The 25,685-nt window shown below is 46.9% G+C and overlaps 1 protein-coding gene across 2 annotated transcripts in view; it reads right to left on the reverse strand.

Moving 5' to 3' along the window:
• Positions 1-5,656: 5,656 nt before the first annotated feature.
• The window catches only part of LOC142817916 (N-acetylglucosamine-6-sulfatase-like), a 62,297-nt gene continuing 42,268 nt past the window's right edge, over positions 5,657-25,685 (reverse strand). For both annotated transcript variants that reach the window (XM_075895873.1, XM_075895872.1), the window contains 5 exons: positions 23,620-23,738; positions 15,220-15,323; positions 9,315-9,527; positions 6,770-6,886; positions 5,657-6,195 (listed from right to left, as the gene is read on the reverse strand). In XM_075895873.1, the coding sequence (XP_075751988.1) occupies positions 6,028-6,195; positions 6,770-6,886; positions 9,315-9,527; positions 15,220-15,323; positions 23,620-23,738 (721 nt within the window). In that variant the 3' untranslated portion in view covers positions 5,657-6,027. The remainder of the gene's footprint in view (positions 6,196-6,769; positions 6,887-9,314; positions 9,528-15,219; positions 15,324-23,619; positions 23,739-25,685) is intronic.

Here is a 25,685-nt window from a genome sequence, read left to right on the forward strand (position 1 = left end):
ACACACTTCATTCCTTTACTTTAATGATGAACACAAAAATGATACAATGGAACGTCAAAGGCTTTCTCAGAAACCTTCACGATGTCCAAGAACTTTTATACAAATATTCAGCAAAAGTGCTGTATGTACAAGAAATGCATTTAAAACCCAAGTAAACCATCTTTCTTTGTAACTACAATAAATTCTGGAAAGACCTTGATAATACAATGACATCATCTGGAAGTGTAGCTATTATAGTGATCAAGGGATATCATGCACACAATTACGGCTTCGAGCACCCCTTGGGGCAGTGGCTGTTCGTGTGGTACTTTTTAATAAACTCGTCACCATTCTCTCTTTATACATTTTCCCACACGACCAATTCCATAAACATGAATTCCACTCCTTGATAGACAAACTTTTCGAGCCCTGTCTTGTCCCTACGGGACTATATTGCACAGTACACTGTGGGATGGCTCTTGCTGCGACGCATGAGGTCGTTTAATTGAACAGTTTCTTTTCTTTTCTGGTGCTTGTCTACTAAATTTAAAGGAGCCAACTTATTAGAGCCTCGCTAAGAATACGTTTTCATCCATAGACCTCAGCATTGTATCCCCATCGCTATTACCCCTGCTCCAGTGGAAAGTCTGCAATAATCCTTACGGAAGCGACCACTTCCCTGTGGTTCCAAGCACCCGTCTTCCACAGGTTCCCAAATGGCTCACAGAAAAAAAAAACTGATTGGGAATAATTTTATAAGCTTACTCGACCTAAATGAACCGTCTTTTCAGGCTTAGGCATACACGCAGCTGTACAGTACTTTACAGATTTTTGAAGAGGGGAGCTTCTTAGATGTGGGTCTGTCCATTCTCCATTGGTGTATGTAGTCATCAGTGGCGCATACCCGAAAGCGCGGTCCTTAGAATGTCCGCTGGATGGCAGCACTTGTATATGATGAATACAGGAATAAAAGATGTGAGATGGCTGTATTTAGGAGTGTTCACTAGATAGGCGGATAGACGGATGAACATACAGATAGACAGATGGACTGACGGATGCACAGACAAAAGGGCAGATGAACGGATGGACAGACGGATGGACAGACAGACATAGGGATGGTCGCACGAACAGACGCATGGACGGATGGACGCACCGATGGTCGCACGTATGGACGGACACAAGGACGGACACACGGACGGACATACGGACGGACGCATGGACGGACGGAAGCAAGAACGAATGGGCGGAAGAAAGCACGGACAGACAAATGAACTCTTCGCCCTACCAATCATCATTTACTCCGTGGATATGCTGTGCTTTTTTTTATTCAAGCTGCAATAAATACATTCCAGAAATATCTCAACTGCCCGTCAAACAACGTGTCCCATGGTGAAACATTGCAAGTCGAAATGCGCGAAGGAACCAAAATAAAGCATGGTAATCGCTTCGAGACTCTCTGACAGCGGAAAACCTAACAAATTTTACAAACATGAATTTACAAATCAGGAGAACGTGCCGCCAAGCAAGAAGAGACAGTTGGCAAAAATTTTCAATCAGGCTTGTATGCATATACGCATGAGGGCAAAGCATGAAACATGGTTAGTAAGGTAGCAGGAATACTTGCATATTCACTCCCTCTAGTAAGCATGACAGGTGGTAACGAACTCCTCATGTGCCTACTTCAAAGAGGTCTTTAGCTCTTCGCACTAGTATGCGGCCATCGAACAGCACAAAAGGAAAGCGTTGCTACGTGTCCTTTGCTACGTGTCCTTTGTGCACTATCTCAAACTTAATGCACCTAAGGAACACACCTGACACTCCATAATCAATGATCTTTCCTGTTCTGTCGTAATTGAGAACTGTTCCTCGCTGAGACAGCCTAACTCACTTCGTGTGAGGGGCTTCATAGAGGACACGGGTGGGCCACGTTTTGAACACCGTTTGGTAGCTCCTGTTATATGTCTCCCGCCGTGGCAGTGGCAGGTTATAGACTGCGATGTGTCTTTCACAGAAGTGACAGAACACGCACCTATTCCACATATCCGAACGTACTTCTTGGAGCTCCAGGACAAATACGATTGCCCAAAATTCTTCACCGATGCCTCCAAGTCTAACACTTCTGTTTCCTACGCTGCAGTAGGGTCCATCTTCTTTGGCGTCCGTTGCTCTTCACCCCAACACAACTATATTCACAGCAGAGGCTCACGCAATGTTTGCAGCCGTCAAACACAGTAAACAATTAAAACTCTAAAGTGCAGTAGTATACACTGGTTCTATAGACGTGGTGAAAGCCCTTAAACCCCTTGAAAGTACAAAAAACTGCCCTTGTATCTCTCTACTTCCTCCTATGCACAGTCTACTCACTCAAACAGCATGTCGTGGTGTGCTGTGTACCTGTACACCGCGAGATACAAGGAAACGTGTTGGCAGACCAGCTAGCCGCGTCCGTCAACGGAAGCATTCCTAATGCATCGATAGCTATACCGGTACAACCTGAAACCTCCCCCGAAACAAAAGCTCGGGGCTTCTTGGCAGAACACGTGGGATAAGCACGCACAGAATAAACTGCACACTGTTAAGCCTCAACTTTGTTTATGACCGCCAGTATCTAAACCTTGTCGCATAGAAGTTACACTTTCAAGGCTAAAAACAGGACACACGCGCAGTACACGCTGATACATTTTGCATAGTGGCGATCCACCCTTGTATGACAGATCCGGAGAAGCACGGACCGTGCTTCACACTTTAATTCAGTGCAGTACTAGACACACTGAGAAGCCGCGGTGGTCTAGTGGCTAAGGTATTTGGCTGCTGACGCGTAGGTCGCGGGATCGAATCCCGGCGGCGGCGGCTGCATTTCTGATGGAGGCGGAAATGCTGTAGGTCCTTCTGCTCAGATATGGGTGCACGTTAAAGAACCCCAGGCGGTCGAAATTTCCGGAGTCTACCACTACGGCGTCTCTAACAACCATATGGTGGTTTTGGGACGTTAAACCCTTCATATCAATCAACATTTTTCATTACCCGACCAACCAGTGGTACCACTTCACCCTGGAATTTTCGTTGGTAGAAAACCACCTTCTACTCATAAATCACTGTTGACTTTTTTAAGAGAAGCGAATGCGTTTCATGTCATATACCCACGCATTCCGTAGAACGATCTCTCGAGAGAGGTCGCTGCTGCGGTGGCTACACTAAAAAAAGCACCTGCCTCGCAGCCCTTGGACGCAAGGGTGTTGACGAGGCTCATGTGCTAAAGCCATATATATCCACCATGCTTTTGTTATTACGAGCTTTCATCATTCATTCCCACTACACAAATTTCACATCAGTCTCATGATTTTATTACTTCCCATGTTTTTACCCACGTTAGCGCGAGGAATTTTAAGGCCCTTGCACCGCCACCTATCATAATCATTGTTCATATCTCTTGTCACGTCACCTGGTGCTCTTTGGCCATAAAATGACCCTTGCGCCCCAAAACACAAAACATCATTATAATCACCATCGTCACCACCACCACCACCACCACCATCATCATCATCATCATCATAATTTACGAACCAATTAGAGCCCTTGGCGTCAACTGTGTATTTTATTACAACGCTTTAAAGCTTCAAATCGCTGGAGATCGCTGCGAGTCGGCCAAACGCGTTTTCTACCGTCCATTCATAGAACGACATGCTCTGCCTGCTTGAAGTCACCGTGACTGCTGAGATGATTTGCTGTGCAACACGTGGGAGAGGTCCAGTGAAGGTAGGCCTTAGCCCCAAGCGCTCAGGAGAGTTGAGGCAGTTGAGGGCGAAACTTGGAGCGGAGGAGGAGGCTACCTATTTATTACTCATAGCTCCAATATTAAGAGGTGTTTGATTTGGGTGCAGGTTAAAGAACCCCAAGTGGTTGAAATTTCTGTAGTCTTCTACTACGGCGTTCCTCATAATCAAATGGTGGTTTTGGAATGTCAAACCGCCCATAACAATCAATCAAATGAGGGCTGTTTCGATTGAATTTTGGTGCCAATGATTTGCTCCAGTACTGGCCTAATCAGAAACGAAATGTAAAAAAAAACCGCAAAAGGGTTTCTTGAAGGGCCAGTTGGTACATGATACTGAGTGGAACAGCGCAAAAAAACGGGATGGAGAAAGATTCAACTCATGACACAAGCGCTTTGTTGTTCGTTCGCGGAACGTTAGAGAGCACTAGAACAATTGCGCGCACTGGCTCACGAGCGGGTTTGTGACGTGGTATTTTTTTATTTCGCGGTCATTTGTAATTAGCAGAAAGACGCTAATAACTAACAGCTGTAAAGTTCAAAACTGTCTAATCAGATGTTTTGCAAACAGATCTACAACTTTCTCATTGGAATTTTTAGGGGTGAAGCTTTTTATGGCGACACTTGTTCGTCCCTCGTCGCCATTGTAGTAGTGTTTAACAAGTATGACGATTTGACCACCAAAGTGGTGCCGGTAAGAGATTTCTTCTGTGCGTTGTTGAACAATAAAAGATAGTGCTCAATGTACATGCCAATGGCTGCTAAGGGGGAAGGAGAGACATGAGAACTCGGCTTTTAGTTAACGCGCATGCTGCGAATTTTTTATCGTTCAACAACGCACAGAAGACAAGAAAGGATTGCTACGTTATACTCGCTGGGCGTAACCTCCTAGGTTTTAGAAAGGTTTAGCGAGCGTTGGGCCGCAGTGTCATGAATACAGTGAACTAGTATATACCATGAACTCGAGGTGGTTAAAGATGGGAAGTAGACCCGAAGCGCAAGCCGTAAGAAAGTGTGCGTGTGCCTCCTCTCGTTCAGTCCTTGGAATGTCCGCTGGATGGCGGTGCTTCTATATGAAGAATATATGATGAAAAGATGCGAGATTGTGGCACTTGGAGTGTTGAATAGGTGGATGAACGGACACACAGACAGATGCATGGACGGACGCACGGATGGCTGCACGGATGGATGGACGCATGGACGGACGCAGCAGTGGATGCATGGACGAAAGCAGGGACTGATGCACTGATGATCGTGAGGACCCACGAACTGACGCACACACGGACGGGCAGATGGACGCACGGGCGGCCACACAGACGCACGCATGGGTGAACGGAAGCAAGAACGAATGGACGGACGGATGCTTCGCCCCACTATCCATCATTTACTCCGTGGATATGCTGCCATTTCTTTCTCTATTTCGTTTTTTTGAAAAGTTAGTTAAACATATCTAATTAAACAATTCTTGAGAACTCAAGAAATAGTGTGACTAACTCCAGGCAACGGCGAGTAGCATACAAGCGGTCGCGTTGCAATTACGTGTTCTGGCATATTTTTAATCTCTGGCACAAGCTACGTGGGACACCCGCTATAAATCACGTTCATTTGCAGTACGCATGCCCTAAGGCTGCTTCAAACGTAGGTTGCAAATTCCAACTAGAAACAATATTTCTGGGGTCCAATCGGCTATGTGAGCCTTCAAGTATGGAGGCACATTGGGATGGAGACGCTTCTCACGAGGCTTCTGGGGCCGTAGAATAGAAGAGAGCCTCACGGCCGGCATGCGGTTTGTGGCCCACATGTTGCTGACCCCGGCTTCAAAAAATACCAGGAGGTCAAAATTTTTGGAGCCTTCCTCTAAGGCGTCCCTTGTTTCATATTCTAGTTTCCGCAAGTAAAAGCCCATGGATGCAAAAGATTTTATTGAGAAGTCCTGCAGGATTCAGAGGTTCGGTATCCGGTCCCTTACGGTGCAACCTCGAGGTCCTGCCTCAATGCCACCTTGCGGGCACACTGGAGCGTGGCCCCACAGATATTTTTTTCTGGTTTTACAGAGTTCCTGGTTTCGAAACGCGCACAACCCGAGACATCACTATGCACATATCGGCCATCCTCAGGTATGAATAGAAACAGATATTATGATCCACGTGAAAAAAAATGCCTGTTATTGACAATATGTGCGCTTGAGCGCATGCGCAGTACCTTGTAGCAGTAGCGCACTATCTGCTGGGTAGGCCCGTTCCCATTGATTGGATGGATGCGGCAAACATGTCACTTTATCGAACGGGCTTCCAGCAGTCCACGTAGCACGATTCCCGACGACATGATCGAAGCTCGCTGAGGCATGTTCGACCGTCGTACCCACGGAGTGCGCTGCCGCTAGACAAGAACGTGTTTTCAAGCTCGTAAGGATCTGCCGTCAAGTTGTAGCTTTCCACGAAACCCTGCAAAGCCAGAAGACATGAACGCAGACATAATTCAGAATCACATGAAGTGTTACAGCTGGGGTTACATTGTATACTATAATGGGCGTACGCACAGGAGCGTGAGGGGACTAGGGGTCGGCCATCCTTCCATATGATATAAGAGAGAGGGCACGAAGTCAGCCCCTTACAAGTACATCAACTTCATAAGGGGGTGAGCCAAGCTTGGTTAACCTCCCTGCTTTTCCGCTCTATTTATTTCTCTGTCTTTCATAGGGGGGTGCTGCGATGAACCACAGCACCCCTCCCCACCCTTGAAGGGGCACCCTGCGCACGCTTGTGCCTACCATGCATCATCTTGAAATGCTTGCGAGGTGTCTACAGCATAGCCGTTCGCCATTTATCTCCCCATCGTTACCTAAAGCGTTTGGCGCCTCTTCTATTTTGCTAAACCGACTCTAAATGTTTTTCTAACCTGAAGTGGAAAAAAACTGGCACAAGCAATGGACGTACACGAACGCGCACGTCGTGAAAGAATAGCGAAGTGTTGACCCCTTTCGGCAAGGCGTATGCATTCACACAATGCGGTACTTACCTCATCATCGTCGAAAATGCAGAACTTGGTGCTGGCATTCGCAGATATGTGCCTTGTGCAGAGGTACGTGTTGTTTACGGAGTCTTGACATTCGCATTCCACCTCTGGGTCACACCCCTGGAAGAGGAAGCTGAAACTTACTCCTTTGCGCCGACCGACTTGTAAGAGAGCTCTTCCCCATGTGTACCAAGAACGCGCACGTTGTTGGCTCACTTGGTTTAGAGCCCTCACTAGCTTCGCGCTATGGTCCAATCAAGCGCACAGAGTTTGGTTGGACCATACCGCTGTATGTTTTCATTGGCTTCGCGCACTATGAAACTCATTCATTGAAGTTGAAGAGGCTTGATAGTTGCGCTCTTCTACGCTGTGGTTTCACCTTCACTGGTTGAATTTTGTAGTTTTGTCTCTGCAAAAAAATCTACATATTTTTTTAGCGATTTCAAACTGGGAATTACCTTCATTTTTCCTACTGACCCGCGAGTCTGTTCCCGCTATGAAACAAAAATGTTACCTATATTGGTTTAGGAACTACTACTGTGGTTAATGTTTACAGCTTACTTAAGATGTCTGCTCCAAGGCAAAGAGCATATGCCGAAGTTCGCTTATTGTGAAAGTTTTGGGATACACTTTGTGAATACCCGGTGTTTTGTGAGGGTTCGGTGTACTTAGTACGTTATTTGAGCTAACTCAATGGGTAAATCAGTCATAGATTATGATAGACAGATAAATTAGTTCTTTGACGGGCTTTATCGTCGAACAACAACACATAAGTTATGAATAAAAGAGTAGTGCTTGATGGTTGGCAAACTTGAAACATGTGGTTTTTCAACGAGTAGTCATAAACGGTAAACATTTTTTAAAATTCTTCCGAAAAAATTTGAAGTTTATGCCAGAAGTGATTCTTGTATTCGCCTAAAACACATTTTCGTCCGGGCTGAGACTGGAATAACTGCCAGTGCAGTGAAGGACGTAATACACGTCATATTCGAATGTAAAGAAAGCAGCCCCCTTTATAGTGCGACCCGCTCTTGCACGTACAGAGTCTCAAGTCCTCCGTTTTACTTAAGCATATCGCAGGGCAAGTGGCCTGCCAATACAGTTTCCTCTCGAAAGGATGAAGGTTGTTTAATTCAACTTAAAGGTGATTGAGATGCTTATGAATAGTAATGTTTTACAGCGGGAAGCTGGTTATCACTTGAAGAAACAAGAAACTGTCAGGCAGCGGTGTCATGAGCGGTCTCCATTCGTCCTGTTATTAGGTATGTCATTCACAGCGTCATGCCCAAGTATGTGCGCCAATGCTTGTATTGTGTGTTTGCTCACGGTAAAACGCTTGCATCAACGCGGCTTTGCGGTGTGATGATAGCCGAAGCACGTTCGGTGGGGCGAATGCCCGCTTTCGGTGAAAGTTTCTCCAGAGTCACTTTGGCTTCGGATGCGACGCCTGTGACCGGCTTTGGTTTGAGGACAACCACTGTTACTTACGAATTGCGAAACACATCACGTGCCGCTCAATGTGCGTTACTTAAAATTAACACTATGGTAAGCCCATGTGAAACGTCTATCTAACCTCGTTAAGATGCACGAACATGTAACCAATAATTGTTAAATGCTTCAGTGCAGCGTCGGGTTGAACCCACTGCTAAACTCTGGAGACCAACACTTCAGCTTTCACTGGTTATTTTGTACAGAGTGATTGTGTGGTGATTTCTTTCAAAACATTCTTTTTCTGTTTTTTGTAAGTCGTAACAATGTTTCGAAGATAAGAGCAAGTTCCTTTCGGTTCTTCTTCGTGGTTGTAGTGCTTTGTTTTCATTTATTTGGGCAGTATAAGTTGTAGCACAATTTCGCTATTATAAAACTATGAAATAACACATACATATTTGTTCTAATCGTACCATTTATTGTTCTGACTGACCGTGCATGCTTTGTTGTTGAGCTACCAGTATCAGTACATGTATGAATATTTTTTGTTTCTTGTGGTTCTATCTGTTAGAATATGTGCCCTGTACCTGTCACCGAGTAATTTTATTGTGACTCTCCTGCGCATTACTTACTCAGACATTTATAGTATTTGAATGATAAAAAATATCTACTGAATTAATCAATTGATATGAAAGCACTCAATTAGAAAGGCATTACGACCAACTTTGGAGTAAGGGGCCACTGGAGGCAACCATCACAACTGGAAAATCTTCAATAGCACCAACCAATCTTGTCTAAACTGTTAGCTAATCATTGGTTATTATTGGCTTATTGTTGCTAAGCGTTCACCGATGTAGCCCTATGTTGCTGTTGGATCCCGCAAGCTTGTCTTTCGCATAAACAGTCATCCTCGGAAAAATTCGGCAAACATTTACAGCATTCCTTCCTCGCGGCAGTGTCGCTGCCGGGATTCGAACACACGACCTTGCCTAAAGTGACGAATTTCTCAAACAGGCGTCCCTCGCACTCATACAATCGTCTTAGGACGTTAAACTACAAATATTATTTCTCAAACGCGGTGGCTCTGTACGCTCTCAAAGCGCTCGTCACGGGGACCCACCGATAAGCCTTGTAGTATGGGGCACTCCTCGTGAAATGGTCTCTCGACACCCTCGCCTCTGTATTCGACCAGGAAGCTTTGCCTTGGCTGGCTGTCATGGGACGCGCGGCTCAGCAGCAGAGGCTTCAGCGAGACGCCGTCCATGTCTAAGTGCGGTGGTAGGCCGGCCAGATCCAGGAAAGTGGGCGCTAGGTCCACGTTCAGAGCCACACCCTGTGCAGAAATAGGGGCACAGTAGTGTCATGAATTATACTGTAGGCTAAAACACACAGCGCTGACTTACAACAACCTGTTTGTTGTTGAAGGTCAGCGCTTTCTGTGTTATCTTTTTCGCCACCCGACAAGCTCTCAACGCTTTGTACCCGCTTTTCTTCACAAGAAGTCTACTTGCCATGTGAAGATAAGCATGCCCATCCAGTTCTGCGTTGCATAGTGGGCGCTGGTTTTGAAATTCCGTTGGCATATGGCCAGTCGTACAGAGGCCGAGGAGGCCACTGTATTATGATCGCGTAAATGAGCACACGTTGTCTTTTAAGAATGGCTGGACTTCACACTTGCCGTTCCGTTGCGCTTCGTGTGGCTGCGCACAGATGTTTGGACAAACTCTTGCGATAGAAGGAGGAGGAGGAAAGATTAAGCAGAAGGACATGGAGGCTAGCTAGTTTTTAGACCAGCTGGCTACCCTATGCTGAGGAAGGTGGTGAGGAGAATAAGAGATGATAGAAGAGAAATGTTGCAAAGAGAGAGCGAGAGAAACAAAAAATTGCGAAAGAGCAAAGGCAAAATCGAATTGAATAAGACACAAAAATCTGTCTCTGAGGCCATTTGTCCACAAAAAGCGTAACAAACTTTCAAAGCCTTCTGGGCTGAGGATGGACTCGGCCAATGAGCCAGAATCCTTTATTCCGACAAAGGCCGATCATCTAGTCTATTCAGAGCTTCAGTAAGTTCTTGTCTTGGAGCGTTGAAAAGTGTACACTCACATAGAAGTTGGGTGATGGTTTCTTCGCAGCTGCAGTAAGTGCATGTAGAAAAGCTGGTCATTCTAATAAAATAGGAGTATGCGTTCGTGAAGGCCACTCCGAGTCACAGGCAGCATAGAAGAGTCTCCTCATCTCGAGATATTCTTGAGGGAAGACGACACTGGAGATCGGGATCCAAGTTATGCAGGCGCGCGTTTGGGAATTCCGTCGAGGACCACTCTACCAGTGTGAGGTCGCGTGCAAGCGAACGAAGTCTTGTAATTGCATCAGATCTTGAGAAGGGGATGGTTGTGTAATGATTACCGTCGTGTGCAGATCTAGTGGCCTGATCCGCGCGCTCATTGACATATATACCGTAATGACCTGGTATCCGCGGATGCACTATGCTGTGTTGTTTCTTGATTGCTTGCTGATGAATAAGCCTTATTTCAGCTACTAACTGTTCATTAAGTTCATGGCAAAAGGGTAACATGAGACATTGAAGAGCTGCCTTCGAGTCCGAGAAGATAGACCAATTTTCCGAAGGTTCTTCAACAATAAATTCCAAAGCTGCATGTAAGCCGGCGAGTTCTACAGCTGTCGACGACATCAAAGACGTTGTCATGAATTTAATTATGGTAGACTTCGCGGCAATAACCACCGCCCCTGTGTCACAAAACAAGCGCTCAAAAAGGGCGCGCCGCCAAATTCTCGCGACGAAACGCCGGAGTGACGCCGCGAGGTCAGCGATAAAAAAAAAGAAATCAAACATCCAAAGACTCCTCGGGCGCGCGACTCTCTCCCTCGGAAGCGTAGGTTCGCCGACGAAACCTCCTCGCATCGGCGGCCGAGCAAGCCCTAGAGAGTTCTCGATGGAAAGGGGCGTGGTGATGCAAGGTTGCGTCATCCGTCGCGGATGGCCCTCGTACCGTCTCGCCCTTTCCCCAGCCTTCGCTGCGCATCGCGCCGACGAAATGATAAGAACTTTCGGGAATCTCGCGCGGAATGTATTTAATCGAGCAGCCGAGATGGGAGATCAGAAGTAGACGGAAGTTAGCGCCAGAGCACGTAGGGTATTCCGCCGTGTAGTCGGCGAAGGTTTTGTCCGTAGTGACAAAGCAGGAGAAGAAGAGGATTTCCACCTGAGGGGTGACGACTCGAGCTACAGGCAAGAGTGTGTGTCTACCGCTATCGAGCGAAGATGCGTGACAACAGCTGCGAGTGTGAAGCCGACGTGTTTCCGGCGAAGAAGTTTGAAGCTTGGAGAGCGGCCACGTGAAGACGCGAGGTTTCCTGGAAGAGAAACTTCGGGGGCAGCGGAACGACAACAACGCTGGACTTTGAGTGAGTGATTCTCGGAACAGTATCATCCAGACTTTTGTTCCAAGAACTTTAGATTGAATAGGTTTTCTATCTCTTTTGTCTTTAAGTGTCTTGGTTGTTCAATGCATGCGACTGCATTGTAGTGCGTATTGTTGTCTGTGTCCGTTGTTTCGAGTGTGGCTGATTGTACTGTGTAGTACGTTGTTTGATTGGTGACATATTGTATGCAACTATTGTGGAGTTTGCATACTTGTGTATTGTTTTGATCTGCCATTATTGAGAGTATAATTTTGTTTTGTTTATCAACTCTCGGTTCTGACTTGTTCTTTGGGCCACAGCCGGCGTCCGCTGGCGCGCCAAAAAGGACCCCACTAAATTGTCCGCGCTTTCGTGGTGCGGTTCGGGGGGCCGATACTTCGGCCTTTGGAATTAGCCCGGCGATCGCCTCCCGAATTAACGAAACCCGTGACACCCTGCTGAGCTTGCCATGCAATATAAAGAAGCAGGGATACGTTACAGCATGAGATAACTTGAGGCATATCACATACAGAAAAGAATGAATGCGCCAATGTACTTCAATATCTCTTTGTACAACAGTGAAGGTCTATTGCTTGATAGCGCTGTGTTATAGGAGACAGTTACTTGTGCTGCGCCCTCCCTTAGTGCGCATATCCGGAACCATATAAACGAAGGTTATACAGAAGGTAAGGTCCATGTGTTAATATTTTATTGTTCACGTGTCTGAATAATAAAAGAGTTATTCGTGCAGGGCCGTGTGCTGCTGGTTCATCACTTATAATATTTACTTAAGGTATTGTTATTAAAACTGAAGACTTATTGCAAAATGAGAGAGGGTTAGGGGGCCAAAGCGTGACCCCGCTACATGCACAGTTTTATTATAGCCCAGGACATGGCATAAAGCGCTACGAACTCTGGCCTCGTCTCGCTAGAGTTCATTGAGACTCCAGTGAGGAGCCGTCAAGGAGGGAACTGTCCATGCATCTCGAAAGAGCGTTGAAGAAGGGGGCAAGTGATAATTTCAGTACGTGCTAACACCATGTGAAAAATATCGCAGGTCTTGATTCCAGCATTGTGCGCACCACACATACACGTTCGTATCAAACCATTTAGTAGTTGCTGGGCAGAGTACGGTATCGGTCATTCCTCCGCCTTACTCAGCCCGTTGCTTGAGTTGGGAAAGGGGGTGAGTGTAGCGGTAATAAGCAATAATTTCTCCGAACCACACCTGTGGTGCCCTCCGAGTCTTAAGACCTGGGTTGAGAGTCCCGGTGGGTAAGCACTCGGCTGGCCGTGTCAGCGGCCACATTACCTCGTAAACCCTAATCATTACAGTTTACGAGGTAATACCTAACCAACTCTTTCACCTGCCAACTCTTCCGATTTTCCCGTAAAATGTATGAATTTCGTTTGCGTGTACGATTTTACTTATCTTGCCTGGAATCCACAAAAATACTTCATTTCCAATAAAAGTATAAATTAATAAAATAGCGTGGCTTTCGCGATAGGCTATGACGCATTGCCGCAGCTGGTCACGTAGGTCGCGAAAACATCGTTTTGCTATATTCCACCACCAGGAGAGAACTACGTGTTATCATCACATACCAGCGAAGTCTCCCGCATTGTCCGGGAGACCCCAGCATTGCGATCGTTTATTCCGTGTGTAGGGTTGCCATAAAAATCTCTCGAAAAAAAATATGTTTGCGAGATCTGCCCGCAATGACAAAAATGCAGGCCACTCCGTTCCAGGCTTTTTGCTGGCCCACCGCATAATAAACGAATTTAAGGGGCGATCATATAAACTAGCGGTTGAGTCTCGGTAATGCGAAACCGCGACAATTATAAATTCTATAAATTTCCCAGCCAAATTCATGTGTCCATTGGGTCAAAATTTGAATGTTCCGAACGCATTTCCTAGTCGCGGCATGTGATATGAACTTTAGTACCGAAACAAAAGCAGCGTGCTTGAAGCTTCAGAAATATGCGTGCGACCAGCACACACACTGTCTTCTACAGTGCGTACATGTGGTTGTCGCTACCACAACCGCTGTGGACGAAACCGCGGTCGTTCGACACTATCATGTATGGGATGAAGTTCCTGACAGAACTCCTAAAGTGTGCGCACGGCCAACGTTCGACTAGCCAAAGCAACGCTGCTTTCCGCAAACTCTGTGAAAAAAACCGCGGCATTTGTGACCATAGATAGCGGAAAACGACTTAGTTTTGAAGGCACGTGGAATGAAAACAAAACAAGCGTTTGCCGCAAACCGTTACGCACAAAAAAGTGGTCGCGGCGATGCGATAGTGATCTCCGAGTTTCGAGGGCACGTGGCTGACGCAGCGGTAGGATGAAAGGCGGTAAAGACGCTAAAAAGGCTAGAAGCGTTTTGCCGTTCCCGTAGGAAGAATCTAGAATCGAGCAAAGCCAGAGCTTTGACCCGCGCTTTCGCGGCAGCCAGCTGCGCAGTGCCGTGCGTTGACGCGTGTCCCAGGAAGACATACGCGAGTTCCTTCGGCTAAAATATATTTTGCTACTTGTTTTGGTGACGCGAAACCTTAGCCGGGAGCATTTCGCGCTCCCCCTTAGAGACTCTCGTGTTAGTGGAAAACCCTATCCTCGTTTGTTCGACCACACCAAGCTATTATGTGACCACAGTGCCGATGTTTGCGGTTGCGTTTGAGAACCCCCCCCCCCCTTCCACCGCCATTATTTTTGACGATGTTTTTGTTCGTCATTCTTCTGGTGCGAAAAATGGCGGAAAATGCCCCGCCGCAGTGGTCTAGTGGCTAAGGTACTCGGCTGCTGACCCGCAGTGCGCGGGTTCGAATCCCGGCTGCGGCGGCTGCATTTCCGATAGAGGCGGAAATGTTGTAGGCCCGTGTGCTCAGATTTGGGTGCACGTTAAAGAACCCCAGGTGGTCTAAATTTCCGGAGCCCTCCACTACGGCGTCTCTCATAATCATATAGTGGTTTTGGGACGTTAAACTCCACATATCAATCAATCAAAAATGGCGGAAAATACTTAAGCGCCGGTCTGACTTATGGCGGCAACACGTGATTAGGCTTGTCGCTAAAGGCAAATCCAGCACTGCTACAGATTGAAAAAAAAAGTCGGTATCCGCCCCCCCCCCCCCCCCACTCGGGGGTGTTACGAATTTCTCTGTTGCCAGGTTGGCAGATATGCTAATGAAAAGAGGCCGAAATTATGCGTTTGGGGTTGGGATCAGTGGTACCTTATTTTACTGCTTGGTTGTCGAATGGAGATCGTTGTTCCTGCAAAGTAATGTGCACATGCTTTTCTAAAATCTATTATTATTATTTGCGCATTGGGTGGTCCACCTGTTGAAACGCTGGCTCCAGAGGCATGTCCTGTTCAGTGGCATATTTTATGGCTTCAAGCCTCCTTCTTTGAACTACAAAGCCTGCATGCCCTATCTGAAAGGTGCACGTTTGTCGGGCATGGTTCTGCTGACAATTTCAACAGCCCCCACATCAAAGGTAGCATTGTCATGCCACGTTGATGCAGTCGAGTGAAACTCTGTGGCTCATCCTGGAAAGCTACCAATTTCACTTCGCGTTGACATTCGCCACCTGCGCTCACCTGCTCCACCCTCCCGGCGGTGACGCCGGGTCCCCTGACGAGCAGAGGCACGTGAATGTCCGTTTCGTAGGCGTGCCGCTTGTCCTTCGGCATTGAGAACTGGCCTGTCAGAATAAGAGAAACGTGCGTTAGTAACGACATATTTAGACAATTCATATACGACATACAGACTGAACAGCGCAGACAATAAGACAAAAGAAGATAACGCATTGCCTCTCTGGTCTCTATTAGCAGATCATTCTATGGTGTCCCTGCAGAACAAGACTAACAAAAAACCTGATCTTGTTTAGGCTGTTCGTACACACCTGTCAGCAATATAAGTTGGTGGCATTGAACCACCTGAAAGTGCGAAACGACTACATAGCGAAAACGAACCTTATAGTGATCGCAGCAACGAAGCACAATTTTTATACCGTGAGATCCCCGCTGCTCGGGAATTCACTATAGCTTTCTTTTCCTTGGTAAAAAATTGGTGACCCACACTTCACTTTTCGAACTATTCGCAGTGCACATTTCTGTTTAGAAAAAATGACAGCATATCCACGAAGTGAATAATGGAGAGTGGAGCGAGGTTGAATCCGAACGCCACTACCGCACCGCTTCAGCCTCCCGTCTTCCGTCGCCGGGATCTTGCCGGCGCCGTCGCACAGCTTCACGGCACGCTGCCGCCTCACGCTCTCGCACATCGCGGTTCCGTCTTCGAGCGCGAGACGCCGCCGCTTTGCGCGTACGCCGCTCTGCAGCCTTGTCCATCCGCCGACCTTCTGAAGACGCGCGCGCGCGCAAGGATGGTCTTTATTTTTAACGCGATAGCGTTTGAGAGCTCGTGTCGCAGAAATTCCACCGTCAGCGTCAGCATCATTGGTTGTGAGCGAAAAATCGTCAGAGAGCGAAAAATTGAGAAAGAATCAAATAAAATAAAAAATGAAATGTTCGGTCCCAGGCCGTTTGGGTGGCAAGCAGGTGTGCTACCACAAAGCGACGATGTTTTTTTTTCTTTCTTTATTGATCACAAAGCCACGATGTTACTTGTTGCTGCTTCGGGAAAAACACTTAATAAATGCCATGTAGTGGAAGTAGTCTCCTTAGCCCATTTTGTTCGACAGCTGTCATGACGAAAACAAGCCCATTCAGCGATTTGTAGGTGCATTTGGGAGGCCAAAAAGCTGTCGAGAAAGTCCGGGATAGTGCAGCCATCGCCGCTGAGAACACGCAGGAACTTTCAAACAGCTCTAAAAATAAACAATTATGTCTATCTAGCGGAAAACATATATTGCCTTTCCAGAGGCGTTCATGAAGCAAAGAGCAAACGCTAGATAATGTGCTGCCATCTGTGAGGCATTGTGAAATTCTTTATGGCTAGAAAGATGGCGAAAGCGACGTGTATCTTGAAGGCCATGCGACGCCTGCTTTATATCAAAAACCTGTATTTACCATTCTCGCGTGCGTGCTGGTAGGATCTACTGCTTGTGTGCGTGTACGTGCATGTACGTGCGTGTGTTTGCGTGTGTGTGCGTGTGTGTGTGTAACAAAACATATTAATAAGTATGCACATAGCTGTTGCAGGGCGCACTAGGGGCCAGAATTATCTATCGCGTTCAACTCTTGGAGGCGAAGCTTAAGGGTCCCCCAATTTTTACTACACTGCGCCCCCTGGCGTAAGGCGCCGCAGTCGAAGAACCAATCGCCAACGTCTTCGTGTGATATGACTCCTATTTTCTCGCGCGTTCGCACACCGGGGTTCCGTCTTTGAGCGCGAGCTGCCGCCGCCTTGCATGTATCATAATGTTTATCGGCAAACCATGAACCGCGTCCATCCATCATCTGTCTGTCTGTCTGTCTGTCTGTCTGTCTGTCTGTCTGTCTGTCTGTCTGTCTGTCTGTCTGTCTGTCTGTCTGTCTGTCTGTCTGTCTGTCTGTCGCACAGACGGACGCATGGACGAACGCAAAGACATGCATATATGCACGAGAGAACTAACGGAGGTATGGATGCATGGAGGGTCGCACGAAGGGATGGACACACAGATGGATGCCCGGAAGCACGGATGGGTGCTCGGATAGACGCACAGATGTACGTACAAGAGGACGGACGGATGCATGAACGGATGGATGGACGGATAGAAACATGGATGAACGCAGGGACGTGCGCACGGACGAGCGGATGCACAGATGAACGCACGGATAGACGCACAAGAGGACGGACGGATGGGTGGACGCGCAGATGAACGGAAGCAAGAACAAACGGATGGCCGGAAGCTCGGTCGGAATGGCAGGCGCTTCGCCCCACTCATCATTATTCAATCCATGATTATGCTGTGATCCTTATTGTTTATCATACTACAAGTAATGTCATGTAGTATCCTACAATTTGCAATTTTAGCGTATATATGCATTTTGTTATATGCACAAGTATTACCCTCTACAGCCGGTTCAAGTACTAACGAGAGGTGGCTACATACGATTACGACGGGATGCTCAGCCCACGCCTTAAGAAGCTTCGATCCTAAAATGTCGTTACTAATTCAGAGTACTCTGTGTGTTTAGAAAAAGTTGTTAATGATTTAGAGTAATTAGTACTCAACTATGGGAGAGCAGTAAGCCGTCTCGATAGAACATCGACTTCACGATCGATTCTGTGTGTTTAGAAGTGGTTAACGATTTACAGCATTTGGTACTTTACTATGGGAGAGCTGCCATCATGAGCAGGAAAATCGCTCTGTGACGCCCTCAAATTACACAGTAATTCCAAAGACAAACCTCCCCTCATGTTTTGTTAAGATTTTATTATTGTAACGACGGACGCACCTAACTGTACAACCATACTGAAAATTAGATGTTGCGGGAGCATCTCTCTGTTTCTCTGAAAGTATCGCCTACTTGACTGATGTTCCGTCTGCCACATGAAGAATGGAACTGCTAATACGTTGGTACCCCTTTCACATTTTTCTTCGTCTTGCGCCCTCCTCAACACTCAAGAGAGAGAGAGAGAGTGAGAGAGAAAGAAAGAAAAGGCCGGGAGGTTAACCAGATATTGGCATCTGGTTTGCTACCCAGCGCTGGGGGCGGGGAAGCAGGGGCAAGAAAGAGGGGGTAGATAGAGAAACAAAAACGCACTCGCACTGACGTGAAAACGAATACACACACAGGAAGGGCGTCCTAGCTACAACCGTTCAGTAAGGCTGGTTGATCGCAAAAAGTGTAGTAGCGCTTTCAGGGCCTTTTTCTGTGAAGTTGCATCTTGTCGATATTGTAAAATTCCTTGCTCCGACAGAGGTTGATTATTTAATTTGCTGAGTTCCTTGTGAAGGCATAGTCGTTGTTTACTATACGCTAGGCAGTCACAAAGAATATGTTGGATCGTTTCTCCTTTGCCACAGTGGCCACAGGCTGCGGTGTCGGCCCTCCCAATGTGGAAAGCGTAGGCGTTGGTAAACGCAACGCCCAACCACAGCCTACATAACAGGGTCTGGTCTGCTAGGCAAAGCCTCGGTGGGACTTAAAGACTTAGCGTAGGGTCAAGCGAGTACAGTCGGGCATGCTTGAAGTGTGGCTGATTTCATTGTGATGTGGTTTGCTGGCGAGCAAGCCTGCGGAGCTTTCGTGCAGCATCTGTCCTAGAAAGTGGTAGTCGTAGTTTATGATCTTCTGTGTGCGCTGAGCGGGCAGCTTGATCGGCCCGTTCATTGCCGATGATTCCACAGTGACTGGGCAACCACTGAAATGTAATTTGGTGCCCTTTCTCAGTCAGGTGGTGTATAACCTCTGCTATCTCTAGTACCAGCTGCTCGTGTAGTCCACGGCGTAAGGCTGATAATATAGAGACTGCAGTGCCGCCTTCGAGTCGCAGAAAATAGTCCACTTGCGTGTAGCTTGATCTACTATAAATTGCAACGCGGCACGAAGTGCTGCCAATTCTGCTGCCGTTGATGTTGTTGCGTGAGATGTCTTGAATATAATTGTCGTGGCCAACCTTGGTATCACTTCTGCTCTTGTAGAGCTGTCCGTCTGAACCAATCCTCAGTGTATATATGTGTGGAGTCTTGGTATTTCTCATACAAGAGAAGTAGTGTGAGCTGTTTAGGAACCGGTGACGACAAATTGGCCTTTTTCTGGACGCCAGGTACGTTAATATTAATCATTGGTTGAGCGAAGCACCATGGCGGAGTCACAGGTCTAGCGGCAGGAGAGAACGAAGTTGGGATCGACTCACCATGTGCGGTCACTGTTTTGCAGTAAGATGTGCATGGTTGGACCACTGGTAGAGAGGCTAGGTGATGTCGAGGAGCTCGAGCAAGGTGTCGTATATGTGCCCTCAGCACTTCCACATTAATGTGGGTCTTGATGAGGTGGTCCCATGTTATGGCGATAGTTGCCGCTGTTGATGCACTTTGGGGCAAGCCTAAACATTCCGGAGTGCTTGAGCCTGGACACTTTGAAGCATTCGTATGCTTGTTTTACTTGCGTTGGTTAACACAGGTAGGCTGTACCGAAGGAATCCAAGGAAAAGAATCCTGTATAGTCGCAACATAGCAGCTGTGGACATTCCCCAGTTCTTTCCAGCGAAGTACTTGAACAAATGACAGATGCCTGTCAATCGCCTTTTCGTGTATGATACATGTGGGCTCCATGAGAGGTCTCTGCCAATTATAACCCCTAGGAACTTGTATGATCGGAGGTGACGTATCTTTTCGCTGTTTATCAGAACGCTGTAGTTCTGCATTGGTTTGCGCGTAAATGCCACAAGTGCACATTTCTCAGAGGAAGTTTCCAGACCTCGTTGACGGAGGTAAATAGCAACTTTAGTGGCAGCTCTGTGAATTCGCGCTCGCAGCTGTAGATGTGTTACTGCAGACGTCCAAACGCAGATGTCGTCCGCGTACATTGACAATCTGACAGTACTTGGCAGATGCTCATGGAGAGCTATTAGCGTCAGGTTGAATAGTACAGGGCTAAGTATGCCACCCTGGGGAACACCACGGTGGCTGTAATGTAGCGAAGTGTCGCCATCCTCGGTTCTCACGAAAAAGGATCGCTCAGAGAGATAGATGTGTAGCCACTGAAACATCCGACCACCCACTCCTACCTCCTCGAGAGCAGTGAGGACAGCTTCATGTGTGACGTTATCGTACGCCCCTTTAACATCAACAAATAAAGCGCAGAGATGCTTACGGGCTTCTTCGTGTTGCACGTAGCTGACCAGGTCCATGACGCTATCAATTGATGACCCGCCACGGCGAAATCCCGTCATAGCGTCCGGGTAGATGTGGTGATGCTCCAGGAACCATTCCAGCCGTCCTAGTACCATCCTCTCCATCACTTGGCCCAAGCAACTAGCCAGTGAAATCGGGTGGTATGATGTGAGCACCAAGGTTGACTTGCCAAGCTTCAGTAATGGAACCAAACGGCTGGTCTTCCAGTTAACTGGGAGGGTGCCCTCTCGCCATGAATCATTGTATATCTCGAGGAGGGCACTCCTCGCACACTCACCAAGGTGTTACTGTGCTCTGTATGATATTTCATCAGGCCCGGGTGCTGATGTCTGTCTACACAAAGCAAGTGCTGCTTCAAGCTCATGAATAAAAAAAAATTGGTCCATGTGGTGATCGCGTGATGTCGTGCCACCACGTGAGAGCGTGGAGTTGTTGGGATCTGTGAGCTGACCAGATAATTTGGCACAGAACTCTTCGGCCATGTCGACCTCCAATCTCTGTTGAGAGAGGGCTAGAGCCTTGAATGGAGACCGCTGAATGGGAGCTGTCCGGAGCCCTCTTATTGTCCTCCACAAGTGTGATAAAAGCTTGCGGGGATCTAACGACGCGCAGAAGGCTGCCCAGCGTTGTGACTCTAGCTTGTGTATGCGGCGTTGTATCTTCTTCTGAAGACGTGTAGCGATTCGTGAATGGTCGATTGCTTTCGTGCGTCGGTACCTTCGTTCTGCACGCCGTCGGAGAGCCCGAAGTCGTTCTAATTCCATATGGAATTCGGTTACTATCGAAGAGCATGTGAGGGTGCACACTGTGTCTTGCACTGTAGACTTGATCACCTCTTCTAAGTCAAATGAGGTGTTCTCTTGACAGCGTTCTTCCATGATAGATTCGAACTTGGTCCAGTAGTATCGCGTGCCTTTCAAGGTGATAATCCTGTGATCTTAACATATGTGGGAATGTGGTCGCTCTCATGTGTTTTTATGTCCGCAAACCATCCGGCACATCTGACGAGACTTCGAGAAACAAAAGCCCAGTCAAGGGAGCTCCTGTATCCAGGACCACGTAAAAATGTTGGGCTGCCATCATTAAACAAGCAAAGCTTGTTGTCTGAAGCAAACTTTATCAGACTTCCAGCTGATCTTCAGGCTCCCCCATAGCGTATAGTGGGCGTTGAAGTCTCCGATGATGACCCATGGGCCAGGAGTGGTTGATAGGATGTGTCCTAGTCTTCTGTGGTCAAATATACTTGATGGCGACATGTATGCACCGACAACAGTGACAATAAGACCCTTTTTCTTTACTGTTAAGCATATATATTGGTTATAGTTGTCAGGTGGTACAGACTGAAGAATGTAAGCCAGGTCACGGCGAATAAACAGCAGGACCTTGCTGTTTCCACTATAACAAGCCGACATAAATGATTCGTATCCGGAAAGTCTGATAGCGCTCAATAAATTTGGCTCGCAGATGACGATGATGGGAAACATATTGGTGGAAACGAACTGACGGAAATCTGCAATGCGTGATTTCAGTCCCCGTGCATTCCACTGAAAAATTGTTGCTTTTTGACCTCTTCCCTGAAAGACAGTGGCTGGTGGGCCATTATCTACTCAAGAGCCACCAGTACTGGACTCAGAGCGTCCAGTACTTGAAGTGCACTTCTGGCTGACGTTGTACGCATGTTGTTTAACACCGTGCGAATGACATTAATTATGGGTCGTAGAAGAGCAATCACTTGCTTATCCAAGTTCCGCTGCTCCTCTATTGTCGCAGCTTGCTCTGATGAAGGCGGCTTCTGATGCGGTTCTTCCACAAGTTGCGTGCGCGTAAGTGGCGGCCACTCTTCAGTAGAGAGAGATCTACTTGTTTTCTCTCTTCCATCGTCTGCGATCGCCGCAGTGTACCCTGCAGTGGGCGCCGTTCCCAGATGCGTTGACTTACTTCTTGTAGTTGACTGTGTTCTTCGCGAAGATCTTCGACGGTGACGTCATCGTCTTCGCCGGACTTTTTTCGCGGCCTCTTTGTGGGTAGAGCTGTCTCGCACCATTTGTTTAAGAATAGTAAACTCCTTCTTTATGCATGGACAGTCTTTGGAAGATGCACTGTGGGCGCCTTGACAATTAGGGCACTTTAGTATGGTTGCGCCGCATTTGTTCTCGGTGTGTGGTTTTGAGCATCGGGGGCACACTTCGGAGTTCCTGCACGCTCCCTGCATATGGCCGATCTTCTGGCACTTATGACATTGCATAGGTTTTGTAATAAATGGTCGGACCTGGTGACGAAAGGGGCCAACCTTTACATGGGAGGAGAGACAGTCCCCTTTGAACGTAATTCTCACACAATGTGTGTTACCAAGGCGGCTGACATTCACAATGACGTTATCTTCATTTGCCGGTTTTATCAGCACTGAAAGATCCGAGTTTGGAATTTGAGTGGCGATGTCATAAATGACTCCTGTTGAAGTGATTGAAGTGATCAACTGGTATTATAGACTTGACATTGATGTTACCCAGTTGCGTTACTTTCTGAAGCGCGCTTAGCGCACGTGGGTTCAGCACATCAATTGCCAAGATGTTCCTTCTTGCGTTTAGACGTACTTCTTTGATCTGATTTGGCGTAATATTCTCGAGGTTCACAGAGAGCGCATGCCTGTTCAGCCCGCGTACACTGTCGGTAGCCTTCAGCGGCACAAACAGGATAGAGTGAGGCCATCGCTGAGGGGTAGTTTTCACGGTGGTCGTGCTTGATGCCGAAGATGCATTGATGATCCGTCGTTTAGCCTTGCGGTACAGGACGGGTTGGAAGCCGTCGTCCGAGGACTCGTCGCTTGATGCAGAGTACAGCTCAGTGTCATCACTCTCACTACTAGACACGTTTCCTCGCTTCCTCGAAGCAGTCTCCGCGGTCGAAGCGGGCTCGGACGGTGCCCCGTGAGGTCGAACATCCATCACCGCGATGTATGGGGCTATAGACCCCACAACTGCAGCGAAAAATCCAGAAAAGCACAAAGACAAGCAAGGTGTGTTCCGTAAAGGAATCACTTCGTCTTCCTCCTCCCTCAACGCACAATACTCGTATACAGCTCAGCACCTGGTTTATCTGCTCCCCTGTCATTTACCCTTATCATTATCTATGCGTGCTTGCACTTTTATGAAGCGCAGTATAACGCAATGAAAATAACGTGAACACGCACCCAGGTGGTAGCCGTTGTCGGACGAGAAGAATACGTAGGTGTTGTTCAAAAGCTGCTTCGACATCAGGTAGCCAAGCACATCCGCGACCATGTCATCCACAGATAGCAGAGTGCGTAATCTACAAAAAATATAAAAACATCAAGAAATTAGAAAACTGGCTCACTATCTGTCTCTTCGGGTGTGGCACACCAAAGTACAGAAGCAGCCGTGGTTCCCTTTAAAAAAATTGTCAGATCCCACGTACCATGCATTCGATTATATGCGAAGCACGAATGAGGAAGGTTGTTATGTCACTTTAACATCAGCAAAAAGTTATGAGGCCGACATAAATTATGCCGTTCATGACTTGTTTCTCATAATTACCATGTTTGCGCTCGCATTTTCGTCCGTCGTCCATCCACGTCACAGAATACCCAATTTGGTATATGTGAAGCTAGCGCAACGGCCACGAGCGTGCAATGAGCGTAGCATGTAGTCATATTTTACATGACCCACATATCATAATTATAATGTTTGGACGTGCCATTATCTTCATCGTCCATTCACGTCACGTAATACCAAATTTTGTATATGTGAAGCTAGCGAAACGACCGCGAGTGTATCATGAGCGTGGCATGTAGCCATGTTCTTACATGACACGTATGTCATTATTTTCATGCTTGCATCAGTCTTATATTTTCGTCATCCATTCACGTCACATTACACCAAAACTGACGTATGGGGAGCCAGCGAAACGACCACGAACACATCATCAGCATGGCATATAGTCATGCTCTTCCATGACACGCATGTCATGATTATTATGTTCGCAGCAGTCATATACCTTCATCATCTATTCACGTCACGTAATACCAAATTCGGTGTATGTAAAACTAGCGAAACGACCGCGAGTGCATCATGAGCGTGGAATGTAGTCTTGTTCTTACATGACACGCATGTCATGTATATCATGTTTGCACCAGTCGTATATCTTTTTAATCTATGCACGTGACGTAATACCAAATTTGGTGTATGTGAAGCTAGCGAAACGACAGCGAGTGCATCATAAGCGTGACATGTAGCGTGAAATGTTCTTACAAGACACGCAAATATAGTATATCATGTTTGCACCAGTCATAAACCTTCATCACCTATTCCCTTCACGTGATAACAAATTTGTTGTATGTAAAGCTAGCGAAACGACCACGTGTGCATCATGAGCATGGCATGTAGTCATGTTCCTACATGACACGCAAGTCATGCTGGAACATGTTTGCACCAGTCATATACCTTTATCATCCATTCACATCACCCCGCCACAGTGGTCTAGTGGCTAAGGTACTTGGCTGCTCACCCACAGGTTGAGGGATCGTATCCTGTCTGTGGCGGCTGCATTTTAAATAGATAGATAGATAGATAGATAGATAGATAGATAGATAGATAGATAGATAGATAGATAGATAGATAGATAGATAGATAGATAGATAGATAGATAGATAGATAGATAGATAGATAGATAGATAGATAGATAGATACGCTCAAAGTCGCCGAAGTTCGCTAAGAAATGCTCCGCATATAAAATCTGTCGCAGCAACTTGACGAAGGCCCAGGGTCCTTACATGGCAATAGCACATACATGACACAGCTCACCGAGTGTTTTTACATGGCATTTGCGTCGAAAACATGATACATACAGATGAGCATACATCACACCTACACATAAAATGTAACAATGGCACTGGCCAAATGTGAATGTATTACTCTGAACTGATTAGTCACGCATAATTTATGCTTTGTACATAGTGTAAATATATTTTGTCTAAACACAATTTTATGTAGCTACAATTTAGTACCAACAACGACCTTTTTTTTTCTTTACTGAGACGGCTCAATGTTTTCTCGTAGTTGAGTATCAAGTATACTCTGAATCGTGAAACAATTTTTCTAAACACACTTGCGAGCCGACTCTGCCTGCGTAGGAGAAAAGATGGGGTAGCGTAGGAGAGGAGAGAGACGGGGAGGGACGCACATTTTCAGTATGGGTGGTCACTCCTCACACCGGATTGAGCTTGATCACGAGACGCTT

The sequence above is a fragment of the Rhipicephalus microplus genome, chromosome 5 (genome assembly GCF_043290135.1).
Source record: "Rhipicephalus microplus isolate Deutch F79 chromosome 5, USDA_Rmic, whole genome shotgun sequence".
In the NCBI taxonomy this organism is placed as follows: domain Eukaryota; kingdom Metazoa; phylum Arthropoda; class Arachnida; order Ixodida; family Ixodidae; genus Rhipicephalus; species Rhipicephalus microplus.